This window comes from Talpa europaea, assembly GCF_964194135.1.
Source record: "Talpa europaea genome assembly, chromosome: 16".
Lineage (NCBI taxonomy): Eukaryota > Metazoa > Chordata > Mammalia > Eulipotyphla > Talpidae > Talpa > Talpa europaea.
The window spans coordinates 37,568,138-37,590,434 of NC_140084.1; the positions used below are offsets into that span (position 1 = coordinate 37,568,138).

At 43.0% G+C, this 22,297-nt stretch overlaps 1 protein-coding gene across 1 annotated transcript in view; it reads left to right on the forward strand.

The window, feature by feature from the left end:
* Positions 1 to 8,059: 8,059 nt before the first annotated feature.
* The window catches only part of CSNK2A2 (casein kinase 2 alpha 2), a gene marked incomplete at both ends in the record, with an annotated part of 30,703 nt that continues 16,465 nt past the window's right edge, over positions 8,060 to 22,297 (forward strand). Inside the window, 4 exons of the mRNA XM_084257698.1 lie at positions 8,060 to 8,163; positions 9,014 to 9,125; positions 18,113 to 18,214; positions 20,313 to 20,363. Coding sequence (XP_084113824.1) covers positions 8,060 to 8,163; positions 9,014 to 9,125; positions 18,113 to 18,214; positions 20,313 to 20,363 — 369 coding nt within the window. The remainder of the gene's footprint in view (positions 8,164 to 9,013; positions 9,126 to 18,112; positions 18,215 to 20,312; positions 20,364 to 22,297) is intronic.

The window sequence follows — 22,297 nt, forward strand, 5'->3', positions numbered from 1 at the left end:
GAGCAGCTAGTATCTAATGGGAGGGGGGGGGGCAGGGAGAGAATGAAAAGCTGTCAAATCTCAGGCTCAGAGTCTTTTAAATAGAATCCCTAAGGTGAGCAAGAGTGGGTTAAGGCCCTAAATCAGTAGTCTGCCACACTCTGCCTGCAACCATCAGAAGGGGTGGGTCTCTCTGGAGGGGAAACTTCCCACCTTTCACATAAGACCCACTGTAAAGTAACAAGCAATTGTCTGTGATTTCTACTGGTGACAAACTCACAGTTACCCCCAATACAGCCATGGGTTTTATTTGTTTGCATACTACAACCATAATGGACGAAAATGCTACATTTTATTTAGCAGTTAGTGAATAAGACGTCATTTTAATTTTCATCCAAGTGTATAAACCTGCTCAGTTCAAGCTACTGATCCAGATTAAGGCTCTCTGGACCAGCACTTGGTACTTAGGAAAGCCCAGAAAACAGAAAAGGACCCCACAGAAGCCCACGGAAGGGAGATGGGGTGGGCTTTATTCAAGGCAAAGTCTATGGACGTGGCGACTGGAGAGTGGGAGCGAGCTGCCATCTGGAGGGAAAGCCAGCTGGACTTGGTGATGGGTGGCGCGTGGGCGTTGATGGTGAGTCTGGACAATTTGGAAGAGAAGTTTGGCAGGAAGAGGAAGAATGTTTGTGAAGCGCAGTGGCCTCCCCAAGGAGATGCAGGCGCCTGCTACTGTGAAGCTCAGCTTGCTCCCCTCTAAATGCCCACCCAGATGTCCCAGTGTGTCTGTAGCCCTCAGGGAAGTACTGTCTCCCATCCAAAATATGCCCCCTGCCTTTTTTTCACTCCCAACTGCAGGATCAAGGATCTATGCCCAGCTTCTTTGTTCTGACCCTCTTTAAATGAACCCCATTTGATTTTTTTAAAGATTTATTTATTTACGCATACAAGAATTGGAGTACAGGCTCCAGAGGTGTGGGGGTGGGGTGAGAGGATTCACCAGAGACAGAGTGGGGAGCAGAACAGGGAGACTGACAGAAATACACTGCTGAGGGGAGCAGTGGGCGAGACAGGAAAGGTCTGCTGTGCCATGTGGGTAGCTCCCTGGCCGGCTAGGGATTAAACTCATGCTGCAGAGGCTGTGGGTAGCTTCACAGTGCTATGCTGTGCTTAACCCCTTGTGCCACTAGGGAGGCCCAAAATAAACCCCGTTTTAGAGAGCTGTTATTTACATGTTAGTCTGAATGAGTTTGTCCATCCTTCTCTGAGAACATCAGGAGATTTTGAGTTTACTGAGCTCCTGAGAAAAGGTAGGTGTTGGAGGACAGGGGTAAAAGTGTGCCCCTTTTCCCAGTCAGACAAGGCTGAAAAACAGGGGCCCCTAGTGGAGCCCCAACAGAAAATTTCTATTTTTGTCACTTCTAGCCTGTGTCACATTCCCTCCTGTCACTCTCTGGGTGGAAGATAGGTTGGGTTTACTTTAAGGATGATTAGGGGACAATGAATTAAAAGGGATGTTTCTGATGGAAACTTGACTTTGGGGGATAATCATGAAGTAGTATATATGGATGTTGAATTATAAAGCTGTACACCTGATACTCACATTATGTTACAAACCAATACTACCTTAATAAACTAATTACCTCAATTAATAACAAAAAAATAATATCCCTAAGTAAGTATGTGCAAACATACCCAGGTGGAGCGCAGCCTGTGAGGCCCTCATTAGCACATTTTATTCACCTATCTGGAGTTCAAAGTCACCCAGAGGTGAGAATCTAGCATTTCCTCTGGACTCCATGGATTACACAGAGAATTTCCATAAATGGGGAAAAGCCCCAATTAATCTATAAGTTGTTGAGGGAAAAGCTTAGGATAGCCACCAGTCTATAAACACTAGTTATTTTTTCTAATTATAGAAGTAAAGTCAACCGATTCCAAGACTCAAAGGCGCTTAATGTACTTCCTTCCAATTCTTTTCCAAACTATTTGTTACAAGCCTGAGAACTTACGTACTAATACACACATGAACTTTGATAACCTACTTTGAAACAGAGCAAAGCAAATCCAAAGTACATGTGCTGTGTTAGATTTTCTTATTGCAAAGAAAAAGGCCTGAAAGGGCACTCATCAAACTGTGGAGTGTAGAAGGCAAAGAAGGGCACCTTTCACAGTGGCGTCTGAATTTTTTTTTTAGGATTTATTTATTTATACAAGAACTGGGGTACAGGCCAGATGCACAGGAGAGTGAGAGGATTCACTAGAGACAGAGCGGGGAAAAGAACAGGCAGACTGACGAAATACACTGCTGAGGGGAGCAGCGGGCGAGACAGGAGAGGTCTGCCACACACCATGTGGGACCCTCGCTGGCTGGCCAGGATCGAACCGGCACAGCAGAGGCTGCAGACAGCTTCACAGCGCTGCGCTCAAAAGCCTGTGCCACCAGGGGAGGCCCCCGGCTTCTGAATTTCTTAAGAAATGTTTAGTGACTACATGTTACTATGGCTGCTGTAACACATCATCACCAATTTAGCGTCATAAAGCAGTACAAATTTATAATCTTATAATTCAAGAGATCAGAAGTTTGAAGTGGGTTTCATTGAACTAAAATCAAGTCTCGGCAGGGCTGCATTCTTTCTGAAAGTGCTAAATGAGAATCCATTTCCTGTCATTTTCCAATTTCTAGAGGCTGCCCACATTCTTTGGCTCACAGACCCTTCTCTCTACCAAACCAGCAATTGAACTGGTTCTGGCTTCTTCCATCATCTCTTCTATCATCTCTGACTCTCCAGCCACCCTGTTTCACTTATAAGGACACTTGAGAATACAGTAAACTGACCCCACCTCAAAATCCTTAATTTAATCACATGATGAAAGTCTCTTTTTCCATGTAAAATCATAAATTTACATATTCATAGGTACTAGAGATCAGGAAGTAGGTACCTTTGGGGGATATAGGAGGCACTATTTTGCTTACCACAATTACTTGTGTAACTTAAAAAAAATTATTTTAAAAATTATGTATGATAAAAATTTCTCATCACTAAAATTTCCTGATAATCATAATTTTTAATGATGCCTAATGGGAAATATGAACCTCGATTTATTTAACTGGTCCTCCAAAATAAATTGATGTGCCTCAATTTATTTAACTGGCCCTCTCAATTGGGGCTATTTAGATTGTTCACATTTTCATGATTAAGGAGTGTGATTTTCATGAGGAACATCTTTAGACTTTCTGCAAGATGTGCTGACTCAGAAAAGGGGGTTAGAAAATGGACTTGAGGGGCCTTCCTGGTGGCACAAGGGTTTCTATGAAGCTACCCGCAACTACTGCAGCACGAGTTTGATCCCAGGCCAGGGAGGTGACCCACATGGCACAGCAGATCTCTCCTGTCTTGCCTGCTGCTCCCTTCAGCAGTGTATTTCAGGCAGTCTGCCTGTTCTGCTCCCCACTCTGTCTCTAGTGAATCCTCTCACCTCCCCACCCCGCACCTCTGGCCTATACCCCAGTTCTTGTATGCATGAGTAAATAAATCTTTAAAAAAAAAAAAGAAAATGGAATTGAACTCAGGAAGATCTGAGTTCAGAGCCAGACCTTGCCTCAGGGTATCCATGTGATTGGTCTTGGTTTCCTCAGCTGCAGAAAGGGAATCCTTATCACTTCATTCTCATAGCAATTTTTTTTACCAGCTTCTTGAGATATAATTCACAGACTATAAAATTTACCCACTGAAAGGGCAAATTCCATGGTTTTTAGCTGTGTGTGTGTGGAGGGAGTGGTGTTTGCAGGATTTAATGATGTTGAACATTCAAATTGTCATAATAGTAACAATTTGTTATTAATTATTTTCTTAGGCTCTCCTTAGAACAGCAATGTAGGATAGAACTCTACGAACCTTTCAATGTTTTGGAAATAGCCTTGTAAACATAGGGGTTCTTCTGTGATTTTTAATATTTATATATTCATTTGCTTTGGATTTATCAAAAGGGTGTTTGGATAGAATTGAGAGGCGTAGGAGATGTTGGTATGAGAATGTTAGACTATTTGACACAAGGTATCATCCTCCCTTGTGTAATGCTGAATTAAACTCATCTCCAAACCCTCACTCACAGGTAATTAAGGGAAGTTAATTCCAGTTCATTGAATCTCCCTGCCCCAGTCCCCAACCCCTGCAGAATCACCGGCCTGCTCCTCCTCCATATCCACGTGAGACTTACTCCTTCAGTGAGGGTTACATGGCTATATCTGCAATTGCCCATCTTAACTCATGCCATGCAAGTGGCTTGGAGGGCAGGCAGGAAGGAGAGACAGTGGGTCTCTACCAATCCCTTGGGGGGGTATCCAACCTACCTACCAGCAAACCATAAAATCAAATTCCGTTTGGCCATGAAGACTGACTGCAGGTTTCAGACTTCAGTGAGTGAAGTATCAGCCAAATCCAGGTGTGTGTTGCACCAGAGTGGTGTGTGGGTGAATCCTCAGGCATCCCACAGGTGTGGGAGCAGGTTACGTGAGATGGGTGTGGGTTAAGTGGTGAGGGACAGGAGGAAGGTGCAGGGAGGGTGGGTGGAGTCGGAGGTGGGCGAGGGTGGAGGCAAAGAATGGGGTTGGACCTAGTTAGACCAGTGGTTTGGAACCATTTTTTGGGTCACAGCCTCCTTTGAGAATCTGATGGATGTTAACAGAGTAATGCTCATGTGCACGCACGCACACACAAATTTCACATTCAGTTCCTGAATCATGAGTTCCTGGAACCCTAGAAGCTCATCTGAGGATTCAGAATGAGGGGCCTCTGGTCTGCACTAGTTAATTCACAGCAACTAAGAACTTGAGACTCTCATGTTATAGTTAGGAAGTTAGAGAATTAGATTCCAAAGTCCATTTATTCCATAAATGCTTTATATATGTTTTCCAGTTTTAATTTTGAAAACTTTCAAGTATATTGAAAAGTTGCAAGCTCATGTAGTCTTCAATTACATTCTCTGATTGTTAACATTTCTCTCCATTTGCGCCCCTCCCCCCACGTATGTTAGTGTGCTCAGGAACCCCGTGGTTTTTTTGGTTGTTGCTGTTTGTTTTCTGGAGAACCATTTGAGAGTAAATTGCAGATATTATGATACTTCATTCCTCGACACCTGGCATGTAATTTCTGAGATCAAGAGATTCTTCTGCAATCTAATCTCCTATACTATAATCCTCAGGCGCACAAAATTTAACATTGATAAAATATTATTGGGTAATATACATCCAATATTCAAATTTCCCCACTAGTCCCAATAGTGTCCTAAAGCTGTATCTTTTTTTAAAAAGATTTATTTATTTATACAAGAACTGGGGTACAGGCCAGATGTGCGGGAGTGTGAAAGGATTCACCAGAGACAGAGCGGGGAATAGAACAGGCAGACTGACTGATATATACTGCTGAGGGGAGCAGCGGGTGAGACAGGAGAGGTCTGCTGTGCTATGTGGGATTCTCACTGGCAGGCCGTGATCGAACTGGTGCTGCAGAGGCTGCAGACAGCTTCACAGCGCGGCGCTCAACCACCTGAGCCGCGAGGGAGGCCCCTAAAGCTCTTATCTTTTCTCCTTCCTTCCTACCCCACCCCCTCCAACTTTTTATCCAGTATCTAACCCAGAATCATAAACTTCATTTAGTTGTTAAAGCTCTCAGGCTCTAACAGCTGTTTTGCAGAATGCCACCCACACACCTCACTCCCTCCTCTTTGGGCACCCTCTCCATTTGTATTTGTCCTGTGTCCTAGCGATTGGATTCAGATACTTCAGGGTCCCTTCTGGCTGGTGCATCTCATCAGAACATCAGTTGGTGCCACACTGAGTTTGATTCATAGTTAAAGGGGTGACCTCCAGGTTCCCTTTGTAATTGCTAAGTGATCTGTGGGATAATACTATGTTCATTGAAAGCCTCCAACTGTGGCAAATGCTGGGTGAGCTACCGGACAGAGTCCTTGCTGTCATATTGTTCTTACAGAGGAGGAGACAGTAAGGAAATAAATAATTACAAAATGCAGATTTTTGAAGGTTGTGGGTAGGGCATAGGGATGTATCAACTCTGACTTTTAAAGTGAAATTAAAGGTGAGACTTGAAGAGAAAAAAGGAGTCAGGCATGGGAAGAGGGCCCTGGCCAATCTTGTAAGGTAGAAGGAACTGAAAGATGGGCATATGGTCTCAGGGAGGGAAAAGCTATACGCAAAAGGCCCTATATGATAATACTAATATTGAGGACTTAGTATCTGCAGGACACTGTCCGAAGAGGTTTCTGGATTTATCTTGTTTAGTGTTCCCATAGCTCTGTGAAGTAGGTGTCATTACTGTTTTTATGCTATAAAATCTACAGCACAGCACAGAGAGGTTAAGTTATTGACCCAGAGTCACACAGCTTGTAAGTAGCAGTGCTGGACTTCAAATTTAGATAGCTCCGACTTCATAGATAGCTCTTGACAGTACTGAGGAGGAAACAGGGTTTCATATAGAAAGCAAATGTGAAAAAGAGTTGGAGTCAGAGCAGCCTGGGCTGAGTGAGGAAGTTCTGTTGACCAAAGATGTGGGATGGGAAAGTGAGACCAAATGCAAGAAGAGATTTCAGGGCCAGTCATCAACATACAAAATAGACGAAAATTTGGTTAGCTAAACCACCTTAGTCCCCCCACCCTCTAGCCTGGCCCTTCAGGGAGAACAGCCACCATTCCTTTCCTGCTCTCTACCCTAACAAACAAAAAGAGAGAATTTCTATGGTCTTAAAGTATCTCCCTACAAACTGCTTACTGATTACAAAGAGAAAAATAGGAGCTTTTCCAGTGGGCTTTGAGCCAACTCCAGCTGAACCAAGGGAACATTCAGAAGGTCCTTAGGGAAGGCTCACAAAGGGGATTTGGGGGAAAGTGTAAGAGAAGGGTCTGGTAAGAAAGTCTCTGGATGGAGAGAGACTAGGAGGTCTTGGGGGTTTAGGAGTCTATGGGTGACAAGGCAGGGTCCAGTGTGGGCAGAAGGGGTGTCTAGGGCCCAGTGTTCCAGGCAGAAGGGGTGTCTAGGGCCCAGTGTGGGCAGAAGGGGTGTCTAGGGCCCAGTGTTCCGGGAAGAAGGGGTGTCTAGGGCCCAGTGAGGGAAGAAGGGGTGTCTAGGGTCCAGGGTTCTGGGAAGAAGTGGTGTCTAGGGCCCAGTGAGGGAAGGGGTGTCTAGGGCCCAATGAGGGAAGAAGGGGTGTCTAGGGCCCAGTGTGGGAAGATGGGGTGTCTCTGGGCAGGATGGGGGGGAAAATCTCGAGTAGGGGATGTCCTGGGGTGAGTCAGTCATCGGGAAGGGGCGTGAAGGGAGCCGTCTGGGGCCAGGCAGGCAGAACGCGGGCAGTGTGAAGGGGTAGCGGTGGGTAGACGCGAGGTGACGAGAGGGTTGGGGGCCTGTAGCGTGTCCGGGACAGCCATGAGAGGGTACACGAGGAGTTAGGCCCCAAGGCAGCCGTTTGCGGGCGGGCGAGGCAGGGTTGCGGGGGTCAGGCCACCCCGACGCTGAGGAGACTTGGAAGCACGACTCGGGGCAGCGGGAGGCCGGGGGCGGGGCCGGGGGCGGGGCCGGCGCCGCCCGGCGGGTCCCCCCGCGCTGCAGGGGGCGCTGTGGGCCTGGGCGGCCCCGGGCCGGGCGGCGGCCGCTCCTGGTGAGCGCGGCCCCTTTTCCGGGTTTCCTCCTCCTCCTCCTCCTCCTTCTTCGCCGCCGCCGCGCCGCCGCTGCCCCTTTCCCGGCCGGCGGCCGCCGCTGCTGGTGCCGCCGCCGCCACCGCGCCGGGGCCGCGAGTCGAGCGGAGGCCGCCGAGGAGCGCGAGCGCCGCCCGCCCCGCCGCCCCGCCGGCCGCTCCAGGGCCGGGCCGGCTCGGCCGGCGCCCCCCGCGCCCCCAACCCGCCCGCCCCCGCGGGCCCGGCCTGGCGCGGCCGCCCGTCGCCGCGCTCCTCCTCCTCCTGCTCCGGCGCCCCGCGGCCCGCCGCCTCCTCCGCCCGCCGCCCCGCGCCCCTTGCCGCGCCGCCGCCGCCCTCTGCGCCCCGCGGCGCCCCCCGGTCCCGCCCGCCATGCCCGGCCCGGCCGCGGGCAGCAGGGCCCGGGTCTACGCTGAGGTGAACAGCCTGAGGAGCCGCGAATATTGGGACTACGAGTCTCACGTCCCGAGCTGGGGGTAAAGCCACCGCCGCCCCCCGCAGGCCCTCTGACCCCCCTCCCCAGCCCCCAGCGCGACCCCCACCGGTTCCCCCCGCGGTCTGAGCCCCCCCACCCCCACCTCACCCCCCCACCACCCCCAGTCGGTCCCTCTCGGGGGCCGGCGCTTGTCGCGTCTGGGGTGGGAGGAGAGTACCCCGTACCCCGGCTCGCACATGTCTTCGCCTCCCTCTCCCCGCTTCTCCTCGCTCTGTCCCCGCCTTGCGCACCCCTCTTTCTCGCCTTTACCCCGCGGAAGGCTTGCTTGCTTACTGGGGAGCACTGTAGGGGCCAGGGGCCAGGGCTGGGTGGGAGAGAGGGAGCAGCCCTTCCTCCTTACTCTGTCGGGTTTCTACTAGGGTGGGAAGTCAACAGCTGTCCTCTTGTGCTATTAAAATTCCCTGCCTTTTTAGTCTTTTGAAATGAGACTGGGTGGGAGGAAATTTTTTAAAAGACATCCAGATTCTCCAGCCAGCCACTGTCTACCTTCGGGGTGTGAATTCAGGCAGGTGCCTAGGAGCTCTGGGCAGAGGGGCAGCTTCTGAATTTCCACCTTGGATGCTTTGCTCACCCCTCCAGATTGGCTCCGAGCGGTGCCTTCCTACCTCATCTGCCCAGGTTCTGAGGAACCAATTAGGTTGGGAGCTGTGTGCAGAGTGAAGGGAGCCAAGTTGATGTTAGAGCTTTCATTTAGGGAATGAGTTGTGGCGTGATGTATAGACACTTCCAAGTGCTTGATTGATGCAGGGACTGGATGGGGACATTTCGTGGGCAGAGACTTGGTTAATCCCGAATCCTGGCATTTATGTCTTGCTCTTTTCCTTTCACAGCAATCAAGATGATTACCAACTCGTTCGGAAACTTGGTCGGGGGAAATATAGTGAAGTATTTGAGGCCATTAACATCACTAACAATGAGAGAGTGGTTGTAAAAATTCTCAAGGTGAGTGTCTTATGAGTGGCGGCAATTTTTTTTTTTTCCTACAGGTCAAAAGATATAAACGATCCCAGCGACATTCTAGAATGAACGGGATAAGCTCTTTTTATGATCTCTGTCTTCCTCCATTGCTTCCTCTACCCCATTTTCCTGTGAACTTTCAAGAAAATATTCAGACCTCTTTCAAATCTAAGCACGGTAGTTCAGGAACATCCTTGTTCTAAAATGAAATTATGAGCTCCCAAAGCAAAGATTCCTAAGGGGCTGTGAGTAGGTTTTCAGAAAAAGAAAAGCCTTTTCGTGAAGAACCCATCAGCCCGAAGGGTTCTTGAGCACTGCTAGTAGTCTAAGTTATTCCAGAAAGTTGGGAAAAATTGGAGTGGCTTCAAAGATGAGTTTGAAGCCCGAGTGAACACAGTAGATAATCACTTGTTTCTACTTTGGCAAATAAAAGTTTCAGGTGAGATGGATACAGTGAACCAGTAGTGCTGGGAAGGTTCATTGTTATTTATCAGCTAGTACACGTGAAATCAAGAGCAGTAGACGAATACACTTACAGTAGCTAAAATTACCAGAACAAAACTGACTTAATAGTCTAAAACTGGTTTAGCGGCCTAAATTTGATCATAATACATCTTTTGTCATCTCTTGGATGAAAACATGATCTTAATGAGCATAAAGAGTGGACTGAATTCTCCTTCAGATAACCGATTAGTTGTGCAGCTTTAACAGTGTTGTGTAGAATGTACTAAAAAGTAATTCTTAGACTCTTTTTAGAGTCTTTGTCATTGCCAGATCATTTAGTGTGTGTGCTTGTCCTTTAGGGCAGGATTGAGAAGACTAAAGAATAATATAAACACAGTGACTTAAACATGAATGTGGCCATTCTGTAGAGGTTCTATGAATAAGAAAGTGTTGAAAAACTTAAGTCTTGAGGAGAGAACCAGAGCATTTGTTTCCAAGTTTAACATGAGGGGTCAGGTTTACGCTGTCGGAAAGTTGCATTTTGAAAAAGTGATCCACTCCATCACTCTGTACCGCCCTGGCCGAGGGATGACGCAGAATTGCAGTAGCAACAGGCACAGTTATTTGTGCTGTTAGAAACACATGAGAATGAGAAATGAAAAATCATACTGAAGATGTGGAGTGTGACTCCCCTCTTCCCTAAATATAAACTGTATCTTCAGAAGTCATGTGGTCTTTTTTTTTCTTTCTAAGCATAAATTCTTCAATGTTCCTTTCAGAGAATTCACCTAGGAAGCCATACAATTCTTGTCTTTTATATATAAACCATAAATGTTTTTAATACAAACTGCTAAGTCTTTCTAGGAAATTGAAATTAGGAATGTCCATGTTCTACCACTATGCATTAAGAAGAATGAATTGTTAACTTTAAAGCAATTCCAGAAAAAGGCCTAAACTTTCGTGCAATGGCAGCAGTTTTAGAATAAGTGTGCAATTTCCTGTGGTATCGCCGAAAGGAACAGCATAGATTCGGGTATAAGTAACAGCATGTTCATTTTTAGGAGAGCATCACGTTGCTCTTTAGTTTCCTGGAGAACTACGTAGATTCCATTGCTGAATAGTTTTGCCTCTGCTCCAGAGAGTCTCAGGTTGTGTTTAGGGCACTGAATATGGACGCTATAGGTTATTTTCACAAATGAGAAACCTGGACACAAGAAATTTATCTAACACCATGGTGAATTGCTCCTCAGCCAGAGCTCCTGTTTCTTATTTCTTCCTGTCTCTTACCACTTATTTTAGCATTGACTTATAAGATCCTGTCTTGAGCAAGAATATGATCCAGTGCTCTGAAATAAGACTTGGGAGGCCCCTTTGATGCCCTAGTTAATGAAGTGTTATTTCTTTGACATGGGTTCCATTCAGGGAGCAGCCTGAACTGATTTCCACTGATGAAAACTTACTCCTTTCTGTTTTTAAAGCCCTGTGGCATTTTCATCCAAAATTTGCTCCCATCTGAAGGATGGGGCAAGAAACTACTAATGGCGTTATTGTGGTTTTCTCTTTGTTCTGACAGACTGCATTAAAGTAGATTAAAAGTCTTATTTTTAAAATAGCACTGAGTCTTCATCCAAAGTTGTGCTCCTCTACTCAGATAAATTAAACTTTTGATTGATATCTACTATTGTGATATTTGGTCATAGGAAATTAAGTTCTTACCAGAGTACCAGCTGTTGATGATTTGAAGGAATCTAGAAGCTTTCATATGGGGCTGCATCCTTTTCATATGGGGCTACTTTCAACTGCAGAGAGGAAGTTGTGCATTAATACAGAAGTGATCGATATAGAGAGTTAGTCTTTGAGGACAGGGGCGGTATTCCTTTTTTGGTTAATAACTTTTCGCTCAATCTTTTCCAATATATGGGCATTATTAGATAAGATGAATGACCACAGAGGAATTTCTTACCATTTATTTTACCTAAATTTCTAAATATTTTATTGAGCAAAAAACAATTGGAGGTTTTAAGTTATAGCAATTTAAAAATTGTAAGCAAAATTTTATAGTCTATCCTGAAGTAAAATTCTGAGGCTGAAATCGTAAAGCTTTCCGGTCAGTAGGGAGGTTTTTATCTTTTTTGACAGAAACTATTTTGAACAGAAAAGAAAGGGGGGGATGATAAACCTTACGATAGCAGGACAGAAAGCCACTTTAGAGTCTGAAGTTTCATCTTTTGATTCTGAAAAATCACCTTTTCAGTTCCTCCACAGTACCTCTTCAGAAAGTATACACAGAAATAAAAGCATTTGGCCATTTTGGACAACATTTACCATCACTTGAGCACCATCTATGTGTGGATTTCAACCCCTTCTGGGGTCATGGAAATCCTTCAAATTAAACTGCTATTACTTAAGTAGAAGTTAAAGCCAATACTGTACTTCAAAAAACAAACGTACAGTTTCATGATCCTGTGTTGCAGTGGGTTGGAAATTCTCATCTAAGGCTTACTGGGGAGAGTCTTAGTTTATAAGAGCTTGGCTGTTGTTTTTTTTTTCCTCAGAAAGTAATTCTCAAGCTTAGCACAAAGAGTGATGGTAATACAAATTTGTTTTTTAAGCATGCTTAGTATGTTTGTAGATATTTAAAATTTTTTGTGCTGTTGGGGTGGTATTAAAAGAAGGGTAACTTGACTGTTGATTATAGCTCCTTGTAAGTATGTAGTGAGCTGATGACTGTTGAGATTATATCACAATGATGATTTCTCCTTTATTTTTACTTTCTCAGCTGATAGGTTTTTTACCCTCTCTTTACTTACTTGGCCATTGTACCAAGGAAGACATCATCTTCCTAAACAGTAGTATTAATTTGCTTAAATTTATATGAATTCTAGTTTCCCCAGATGTCATAAGGGTATAAAAATAAAAACACTACATTAACATTAATAATAATATGACTTATAAAAATCATGTGTGAACTAGTCAGTGCTATTTCTAATATTGTGGTTGTGGGGTCAGAGATTGAAAATGTGGTTAACCTATGTGAAACAGAATTGCAGAATATGGGCGCATCCAAGCCATTAGAAGCAAAAAACCCTTTTTACAGTCAAACCAAGACAATACCAAGAGAGCATTCTATTCAGTAGTTTGCTCAGGTCACACAGAGGGTAGAGACCCTAAGTTGAGGCCCTTCATCCCTAATGGAGTCTTGATCGACGTTGGGAGCACAGTTAGGACGTTTGCTGGCTGGCTGACCTGATGTGCAGCGCTGTCCTGGAAGGACTGACACACCAAGTCAAAGGAAATTAACTTGTTTCTAATGATTTTTTTTTTTTTTTTTTTGCATTCTGAAAGGAAATACATGACTTTGTTGGGTCACTAGTTGAAATGTAAAATATCTGTCTGTCCACAGAGCTGTTGGAACTCAGGCCTTTTGATTTGTCTTCACAGCAACATGTTTAATGCCTAAGGGAGATGTTACTTTAGTTTCCTGTTTTGAGGTCTCAGTAGCTAGTATTTTTATACTTTTTTAATCCATACAATTCTTGCAAGTCTTTTCGTAATCTCTTGGTCAAATTTTTGGTTTTACAGATTTATCCTCTTAATGTGTTTATTGGAGAGTCACCCATGTGTGAAAAGAATATTTTGATAAAGAGTACCTATTTTCACGTGTAAAGATTGGCTCCAGCTAGTTTCTATGGCCTAATTTTAGGATCTGCCACCTCATAATTAGGGTGTTACAGTGTAAGAAGTGCTGTGTGTGGAGGGCAGAAGACTTGGGTTCAATAATCAGTGTGTCCATTTATACCCACTTGATTTTCTCATCTGTAGAATGGGTTTACCGTTCCTGTTTGACTCCGAAGGTGGTTGGGAGAATCAGTGAGATAGAAGTGGATGGTAGGCAAGTGGGTGATAGCGTGTTAGTCATCTGCAAAGTGGTTTTTTCCCTGAGAGAACGTGGCCATGAAATTGCCCTGCATGGATTTGGATGTTAATTGCAACACTTAGAAACTCTATGAGCAGTCGTTTAAACACCAGCCTCAGTGTCCTGGCATAAAACTAGTTCCTGTGTCAGAATACTGTAAAATGTGGATTAAATACATTTACATCCATGCATGGCATTTAGAAAGCAATAAAATATAGTTAAAACTATTTCAGTTGGGCCAAGTAAGTGACGTTAGAGGACAGAACCAGTAGTAGGAAGGACTGTTATATTCTCTCGATGAGGTGCAAGAGAGGCTATTTACTTCTCCTTTTTAAATTAAAAAAAAAAAGTTTAATACTGAGAATTAACTGTTGCCCTCAAGGATTTGACAGTGCAATTGGAAAGTTGAGACTTGGAAGATTAGGGGCAGAGTTGCTGTGAAGAAATAAAATTACACAGATGTTTATATTTAGGTCAGTTGCTGTGGATTTCAGAGATACTAGCAAGTAGCATGTCCTGGTAAATGTCCTGGTCCAGGCTGAACTTTCTTCCCTACTCTCCTGTATTCTTAGCAGCCGTCGTTTGTTGTAATCGTTTGTTGCTGGTGATGAAATTAATATCTTAGTGAATCAATCATCGTTTTAAGCGTCCGAGTAAATAAATAGAACAGATTAGTACTTTATCATCAGTACTCCATCTTTCCAAGTAGCCGGTCAGTAAATAGGTCTCTTGTTTCTAATTTTGGGGGTTTTTTTGTTCCTTGCTGTTGTTTTTTTAAAATATTTATTTATTTGTGCATACAAGAGCTGGGGTACAGGGCAGAGATTGACGGGGGGGGGGGGAGGATTCACCAGAGACAGAGTGGGGAGCAGAACAGGCAAATCAACTGAAATACACTGCTGAGGGAAGTAACAGGTGAGACAGGAGATGTCTGCTGTGCCATGTGGGTTGCTCCCTGGCTGGCTGGGGATTGAACTCATGCTGTAGCAGCTGCAGATTGCTTTATAGTGCGGTTTTAACCCCTTGCGCCCTGTTTTTGTTGTTTTTTAGCTTTTGCCATTTCATCTCTGAGACTGACTTTTTAAAAAATTTGGGAAATAGGGCCTCCCCAGTGGCGCAGCGGTTGAGTGCTGGGTTGCGAAGCTGCCGGCAGCCTCTGCAGCGCCATTTCGATCCCTGGCTGCTCCCCCGTCCTCTGGAGGAGGGTCCCCCATGGCGCGCAGACCTCTCCTGCCGCCCGCTGCTCCCCTCAGCAGTGTACTTCGGTCCTTCTGCCTGCTCTGCTCCCCGCTCTGGCTCTGGTGAATTCTCTCACCCTCCTGCACTTCTGACTGTGTACCCAGTGCATGTATAAATAAATAAATAAATCTTTAAAAAAAAAATTTGGGAAACAGCTAAACTGATTCAGTTAGAATCTTTTAAACAGATATTCTCTAGATTAGAATAAATGACCTTAGCGGAGTGTGATTATCTTACATGCAAAATGAAATTATGACGTTATCGTGGAAGTATGTATATTTTCTCTACTTTGTGTACTTGGTGGCTAATGAGTACAAATGCTGGTCTGGATGGTCAAAGAAGACTTATTTCTTTAAAAGCCATAATTTGTTTTCATCAGGTTGCTAAGGGTCCTCCATTATAGATCTTCCTGAATTTCTCTGTTACTTTTTATAGCCATTGAAATGATCACTTTCACTCCCTGAGAACTCTTTGGTTGGGTAGCTTCTGGAGCATCTTCCAGCTTCAAAGGAATAAAAGGTTATTCAAAGGAATAAACCGAGGCTACCTGAAGCCTCAGGGCCTGAGGGCTCTCTCCTTGATCTCAGTATCTTGCTCTTTTGTCAGTCCATGAGGACTCCAGCTACTGCATCACTCATTGACCTATCACTTCAGAATTGTTCTGCTGTCCCTAGTCTCTAATTTGGAAATTTGTCTGGCCAGGTAACAGTTGGGCAGCAAAACATGCTTCACTTTGGCTCCATCAGTTACCTTTTGACATGATAAGCGACATCTCAGTCTTAACTGGGTTGTCCAGGAACAGTGAGCTTGATTGACCTGTTGCTGTGTAACAGGAGAGCAAAGCAAGGCTTTATAAGGCACTGTGTCATAAAAGCAACTCACTAGGATTACTCCTTGTTAGGAGGAGAGGAGGGTTTTTGGGTACATGACTGTTTTTTTACCTTTTTTTTTGGTCTAAAACAAACAAACAAAAAAAGCTGTTACCACTCCACAGATGTATAACAGCTTCCAATAATGTCTGTCAACTCTAGAATTTTCTTATTTGGATATGCTGATAGTATTGACTGAATTTATAGATATGATAGCTGGCTTTTAGTTTTCTTTTAGCTTTTGACATAATTTTAGACTTACAGAAAGTTGTAAGAATCTTTCCACCCACATTTCTCAAAGGTTAGCATTTATTTTATCCTTCTCTCTAGCCTTCTCTCACTTTTTCACATACACATCTACATACATAATTATATTTGTTGTACATTTCTTTCTTGAAGTAGCTGAGAGTAAATTGCAGTCATCCCTACCGTAGTGTGTGTTCCTAAAAACAACTTCTCATGTAGCCCCCGTGCTATTATGATCAAGCATATTTTGCGGCCTAATTGTCACCTGGCCAGACAAATTCCCAAACTTAGCATTGGTACAATGCCGTTGACCAGTCTAGAGCCTCTGCTCTTATTTGTCCTAATGTCCTTTATAGAAAAAGAAAACCCCACATCACATGTCATGTTTTTTTAAATCTGGAACAGTTGTTTAGACTGCATTGACATTTTTGAAGTTTACAGGCTGCTGTGTAGTATGTCCTGTCACGATTTTTTGATCCCGTTGTAATTCATGTTCGAGTGCTTTGTCTTTCCAAAGCATTGAAATTATGGAATAACTATGACAAAGGGAAGAAAGGGTAAGATTCCTATGTGGAGATGGGGAAGGAGACACAGTAGCCAAATCAGTTTTACTGGCAACCCTGGCAGGGGGGTGGGCCCAATGGTGGCAGCTGTCTTGGAAGGAGACAGCTTGATTCCAGGCTCTGTTGGCTCCCTGTTGTAGGTGATACAGGTACTTTGTGTTTTATAATCCCCTTCTCTGTTTATTGTGTGTTCAAAGCTGTAACTTAGTGACCAAAAAGAGAAAGGTTTCTCTGGCATATGTACATGTTTTTTTCTCCTCCCTCCCACCACCACCAGAAAGTCTTTTTAAATCTTATTTCAAAGCAAAAGCAAATCTGCTGGTCTCTCTTTGCTTGTGCTATTCTAACAGCGTCTCAGTAATGCCATACTCCTTTTCCTTAGCTCTGTTTCTCCCCAAAGCCACAGTTGGGAATGAAAGCACAATAGCTAAGAGTGGGGCCTAAGAGACTTTTTAGATTTGAATCCTACCCTCCAATTTTTAGTGTTAGCTATATGACATTGGGCAAAAGGTTCAGTTTGGCTGGTTGTACTACATAAGAGTTCTATAAGGATAAAATATGATTTATCCCTAACTAAAATTTTGAAAATAATAAAACTGGCATTTACTGAGTGCTTACAATGTGCCACTCACTATTCTAAAGTGGTTATGGTATTTTTTTCCCAGAACTATATGTGTTCTTCTCCAAACTCTCTAGCCTATTTAAGACAAGAAATAACATCTATATTACTGCATTAAAGTCTTTAGTTCTTTTGTCCACTGTATTGAAAGGTTAGCAGGTAGCAGAGATTTTTCAATCACTGCTGTACCAGAGACCTGTTATCTCTGGTTGATCCAATATCTCTTTCTTTAGAATTGGGGTCGTTTGGGAAATGTTACTGGCTGCTTGCTGATTTCAGATTCTAGTTTTAAGGAAATGGGAGTGGTGACAGGAAATGGGAGCCAGCAGCTGGGAAACAAGTTTGTAACTTGATGTCAGTGAACTGGTCTTCACTCCTGGAAGACAGAGTGACATGTAACTCATTGGAAGAGCAGGTGTCTCTCCATTTTGTTTCAGTTTTTCCATTTGTGAGTGCCTAATATACAGCTGTTCAGGGCTCTAACACTTTCTATTTGGCAGTTATCTAGTAAGCATTTTATTTTTAAAGTATGACATGGGTGTTCCAAATTTTTAAGTACCCTAAATGTAACTACTTAAAGGCTTGAGACCTAAGCTATTTTAGTCTGTGAACTATTTAACTTAATCTTTTAAGATTCTGATGGGTGGGTCCATATTATGTCGATATTTTTCTCTTCTAATTTAGACATGCTCTTTAACACAGTGTACAAAATAGCACATTATTTATTTGTTTTTGCTTTTTAAAAAGATTTATTTATTTATACAATAACTGGGGTACAAGTCAGAGGCGCAGGAGGGTGAGAGAACTCACCAGAGAGAGCAGGGAGCAGAACATGCAGACAGACCATGGGGAGCAGCGGGTGAGGCAGGAGAGGTCTGCCGTGCCACGTGGGAATCTCCCTGGCCGGCCAGGAATCAAACCCGAGCTGCGGAGGCTGCGGACAGCTTCACAGCACAGCGCTCAACCCGCTGCACCACCGGGAGGCCCCACATTATTTATTTGATTAGCTAACATTGTTTTCAAGTTTTATTAACTTCAAAAGAAGTCTCATTTCTGATTTCTCTTATGTATTTAAGCCAGTGAAGAAAAAGAAGATAAAACGAGAGGTTAAGATTCTGGAGAACCTCCGTGGTGGAACAAATATTATTAAGTTGATTGACACCGTGAAGGACCCTGTGGTAAGTGCCTGGAGAAGGTGATGAGACTCTTGGTCACATAGTAATGAAATGATTCCTTATTTTGATTTAGTCCAGAAACATTGGATGCATATCTCTTTAAATCCCCCTGCTTTTCTCCCAATTTTGAAATCTTTATTACTGCCAGCTAGCTTTATTTTACCTTACTCGAGTAAGCCTGACATTTGAAAGTCTGGGTTTGCGCAAGGAAATATTGACTCTCTCTGCATGAACACCTGCATGAACACCTGGCATAGAGCTGAGCAGGTCGCACAGCCTCATCTCCCCAAAGACCCTGTCAGAAAGTGCCCTTGCTGTCTCTCATGAGTACTAGCCTTTAACATCTACCACCTACCGCTAGGGCTCATTTTGTAGATACAACCAAAATATTTTTGCTAAAATGCTTAATTTTTTAATCTTTTTACATGTGCCATTTAACTTTCTGTCCTTGGGGAGTGTTTATGATTAGCTGAGGTTGAAAGCTCCCACTCCCTACCCCATTTTTGTTTTCCATTTATTTGTTCTACCTCAGATGTGTCCCTGTTCTCCCTGATAGCTTTCTGTTTATTTAAGAAGTCTTTGCTTCTGTCTGCTACCATAAGCTCATAATAATACAGAGGCTTGCTTCTGTCCTCATGATAATATAGTGGCTAACATGTTGCAGCACACTATTTTGAGTATTTAACTGTATCAAGTCCTTACAACATTCCATCGGGGTAGGTACTATTATTCACATTGTCACATTGTACAAATAAGAAAATTGAAGTCTACTGAGATTTAAGTAATTTTTCCAAGGTTGTAGAGTATTGCTGAACTGAATAGTATTGGATCCTGAAAGACTCAGAAGGATTGTTTTGTGCTAGATTTCATCTAACTGGCATTAAAAATTGACTGAAAATTAATTTTTTAATGACTAACCCTTTGCAGATGGCTGGCAGTATGAGCAGTATGTAGTATCATAGCAGGAACATCCTCATTTTGCCTTTTTTTTGTGTTAAGTTCACAGAACCTCGTGATAACTCTCTTCATAGTATTTTTGTAATTTGTTGCTTAAAGTATGTGTGTTTTATATGGTATGTGAGATAAGTAAATTGCAGTAGATTCGAATCAACAGGGAACCTTTTTTTCCCTAACTTGTAGGGGGAACAGGTTTGCTCCCAGTACAGAGAGTAATGTTCTTGATGAAATTCTTTGAACTTTGGGCTAGTGAAGAATCCTTGACCAGGACTGCTGCTTGTCCTAGCACAGACCTGTGGTGTACACTGTGGCCTGTTTCCTAAGTTGTTTTCACCTGCTTCCTTGAGCTGACCATCCCAACCATAAAGATTTCCCGGAGGTTTTCCTTTCTTTCTGAAACCTGTTAAGCCCTGCTCTTTTCCCAATTTTGAGAGCTTATTATTGCCAGTTAGCGTTAATTTCCTTCAATTAAAGGAAACCTGACATTAGAAAATCTGGACTTATGCAAGGAAATACTGAACATTTTGCACATGTTACATTAAAGATAGTGCTTTTAAAGTACTTGATTTTTTTTTTTTTTTTTTGGTTGGGGGTGTGGTGGGACAACACATCTGCTTTGTAGGGTGAGGGATTCTCTACTGGTCTCTAGCCAACACAGTAGTTTTATGTTATATGTTCCTTTTAGACCCTGAAAAAAATTTATGGTAGATTTCCAGGACTTGTGATAACTCAGCCAACAGTATCTGACTTAAGTCTCTCCTTTTGTAGTTGGCACACTAGAACACTGCAGTGTAAATCTTCATATAATGTGCCGGGCTCACTGATAGGTTAGTCAGAATAAGAACCTTTATTATGAAAAATTTCAAACATTTTCAAAAATAATGAACCTCCCTACACACAGCACCCAGTTTTAGCAGTTAACAGTTCCTGGCCAGCTTTGTTACATCTGTCCCCACCTTCCCCAGGTATACTGTGAAACAAATTCTAGGTACCATAAATTATAAGGGGATATTTTCTTGAATAGACCCTCCATGATGAGTAAATCTCTGTCATTTAAATGAGATCTGGGGATGGGGCAGTATGATAGAAGCAAATTGTATATTGTTTGAATACTTAAAAGACATAAATATTTTTTTTCTTGCAGTCAAAGACACCAGCTTTGGTATTTGAATATATCAATAATACAGATTTTAAGGTGCGTATATACTTTTTTGTTTATTTTTGGCATGGGGTAATGGAGGATTGGGAGGTGACAATAAGTGCTGTTTATAGTCTAAACAGAAGGGGGCCAGGAAGGTCATTAGTAAGATGAGGAAATAACAATTAGATTCCTTATCATGTGAGTACAGGATTCAGAAAGTGGCTAGGGTTTTTGCTTTTGATGAAATTACTCGCTACTCTGCCTTGCTTATTCTGGAAATAACTGGTGGACCGGGCCTAAGCTGTTGCCACATCTATAACAATCCTGTTTTAGACAGCATAGCTTTAGGTAGATGTTAACTTTGACTTCTGTAGGAATCTTAACATTGCAGATAGAAAGTGATAAATGGATACAGGGCTCCTGTGAAAAGAAGCAGTGCACTGACTCAGCTGCCAGATGAGTATGTTCATGCAGGCTGTCCACAGAGCCAGTGATAGGAAGAGCTAGTTAAGGATCACCGTGCTTTTAGCACAGCTCTGTCCGGGGTTATTTACATTTCTTGCATTTTTAATGCATGTTAATATAGACTTTAGATTATTTTTCTGAAAGTATCATTTAAAGCTATTTTTTTTCATGAATTTGTTTTTATCATTGTTCAAACACTGCAGCCTTAACCTCTGATAAGGATTTGGAGGTGGAGGGACGGGGACATGATAGAACATAATTTGAAGACCAATATAAGAACAAAATAATGGTGTTGATTTCCAGGGGCATTTAGAGAACTTTGGTTCTCTAAATCATTTAGGTGATTATAGCTATCACTGAATAAAACGCTTGTGATTTTGTGATGAAAGTTAGAGGCAAAACCAAATTAGCAGTTAAGAGATGCTGGTATCAGGAGTGACACTTTTGGCTAAAAATAAAAGCACCTTGTCCTCACATTTAATTTTTCTTAGGTAATCACCCTAAAATTACTCAAAAATTAGGTTAATTGGTAAAGAATAAATAAAAGACTGGTGGCTTATAAAACAACAAGAAAGCAAGTTTTATGTATCTTAAAACTTCCCATGTGTAGCAGGTTTCCTTGCTAATGTCTGTTGACTTCTTAAGAGTGACTCAATAGTGAGCTCTTAAGTGGGATGTACATTTTTTCACTAGCTGTCATAGCGGTGCTTAGGGTGGGGTACTGTGCTGACATACATAGCTGATCACATTTTTACCATGAATGACAAGTTTATCAAGGTGTAACAAGTGGGAATGTGTGTGTGTTTCTTAGAGATGGGCTTTAATGAAACCAAAACATTTTCCTGATGCAGAAGTTTAAAAGCTGGTTTAATGGAACTTCATAGTGGAGTCCCTAAGTTTTAAATGTTTGTGTTTCATTCTAGTCATATACATAAAATTTTACCTAAGACTTTTGTTTCATAAATTGACAGCTGCCCTCTTGATATAATAATACGCTGAAAATCAGTTAACAGGAATTTTTTAAAAAAGATTTATTTATGCGTACAAGAACTAGGGTGTACGCCAGAGGTGAGAGGGTGAGAGGATTCATCAGAGACAGAGCGGGGAGCAGAGCAGGCGGACTGACTGAAAGACACTGCTGAGGGGAGCAGTGGGTGAGACAGGAGAAGTTTGCTGCCCCGTGTGGGTTAGCTCCTTGGCTGGGGATCGAACTTGTGCTGCAGTGGCTGGCAATACCTTGATAGCGCTGTGTCTTTAACCCCTCTGCCACCAGGAGGCTCAACGGGAATTTTTAATTCCCTAGAGAAATCTTATTTCTCTCTGCTTTTAAACCTCAAAGGGTATGGTTTGACAGTACATATTTTGTAGTAACTTCTTTTTAAAGGGTCGTTGGAAATTGATATTTTGGAGGGGCTGTCATATCTGAAACTATCTTGATTTTATCTTCCCAATTTATTTTTCATGGAATAGAATTCTGGGTGGTAATTAAGAATTTTCCCAGAATTTTGAAGAGTCTGTCATTC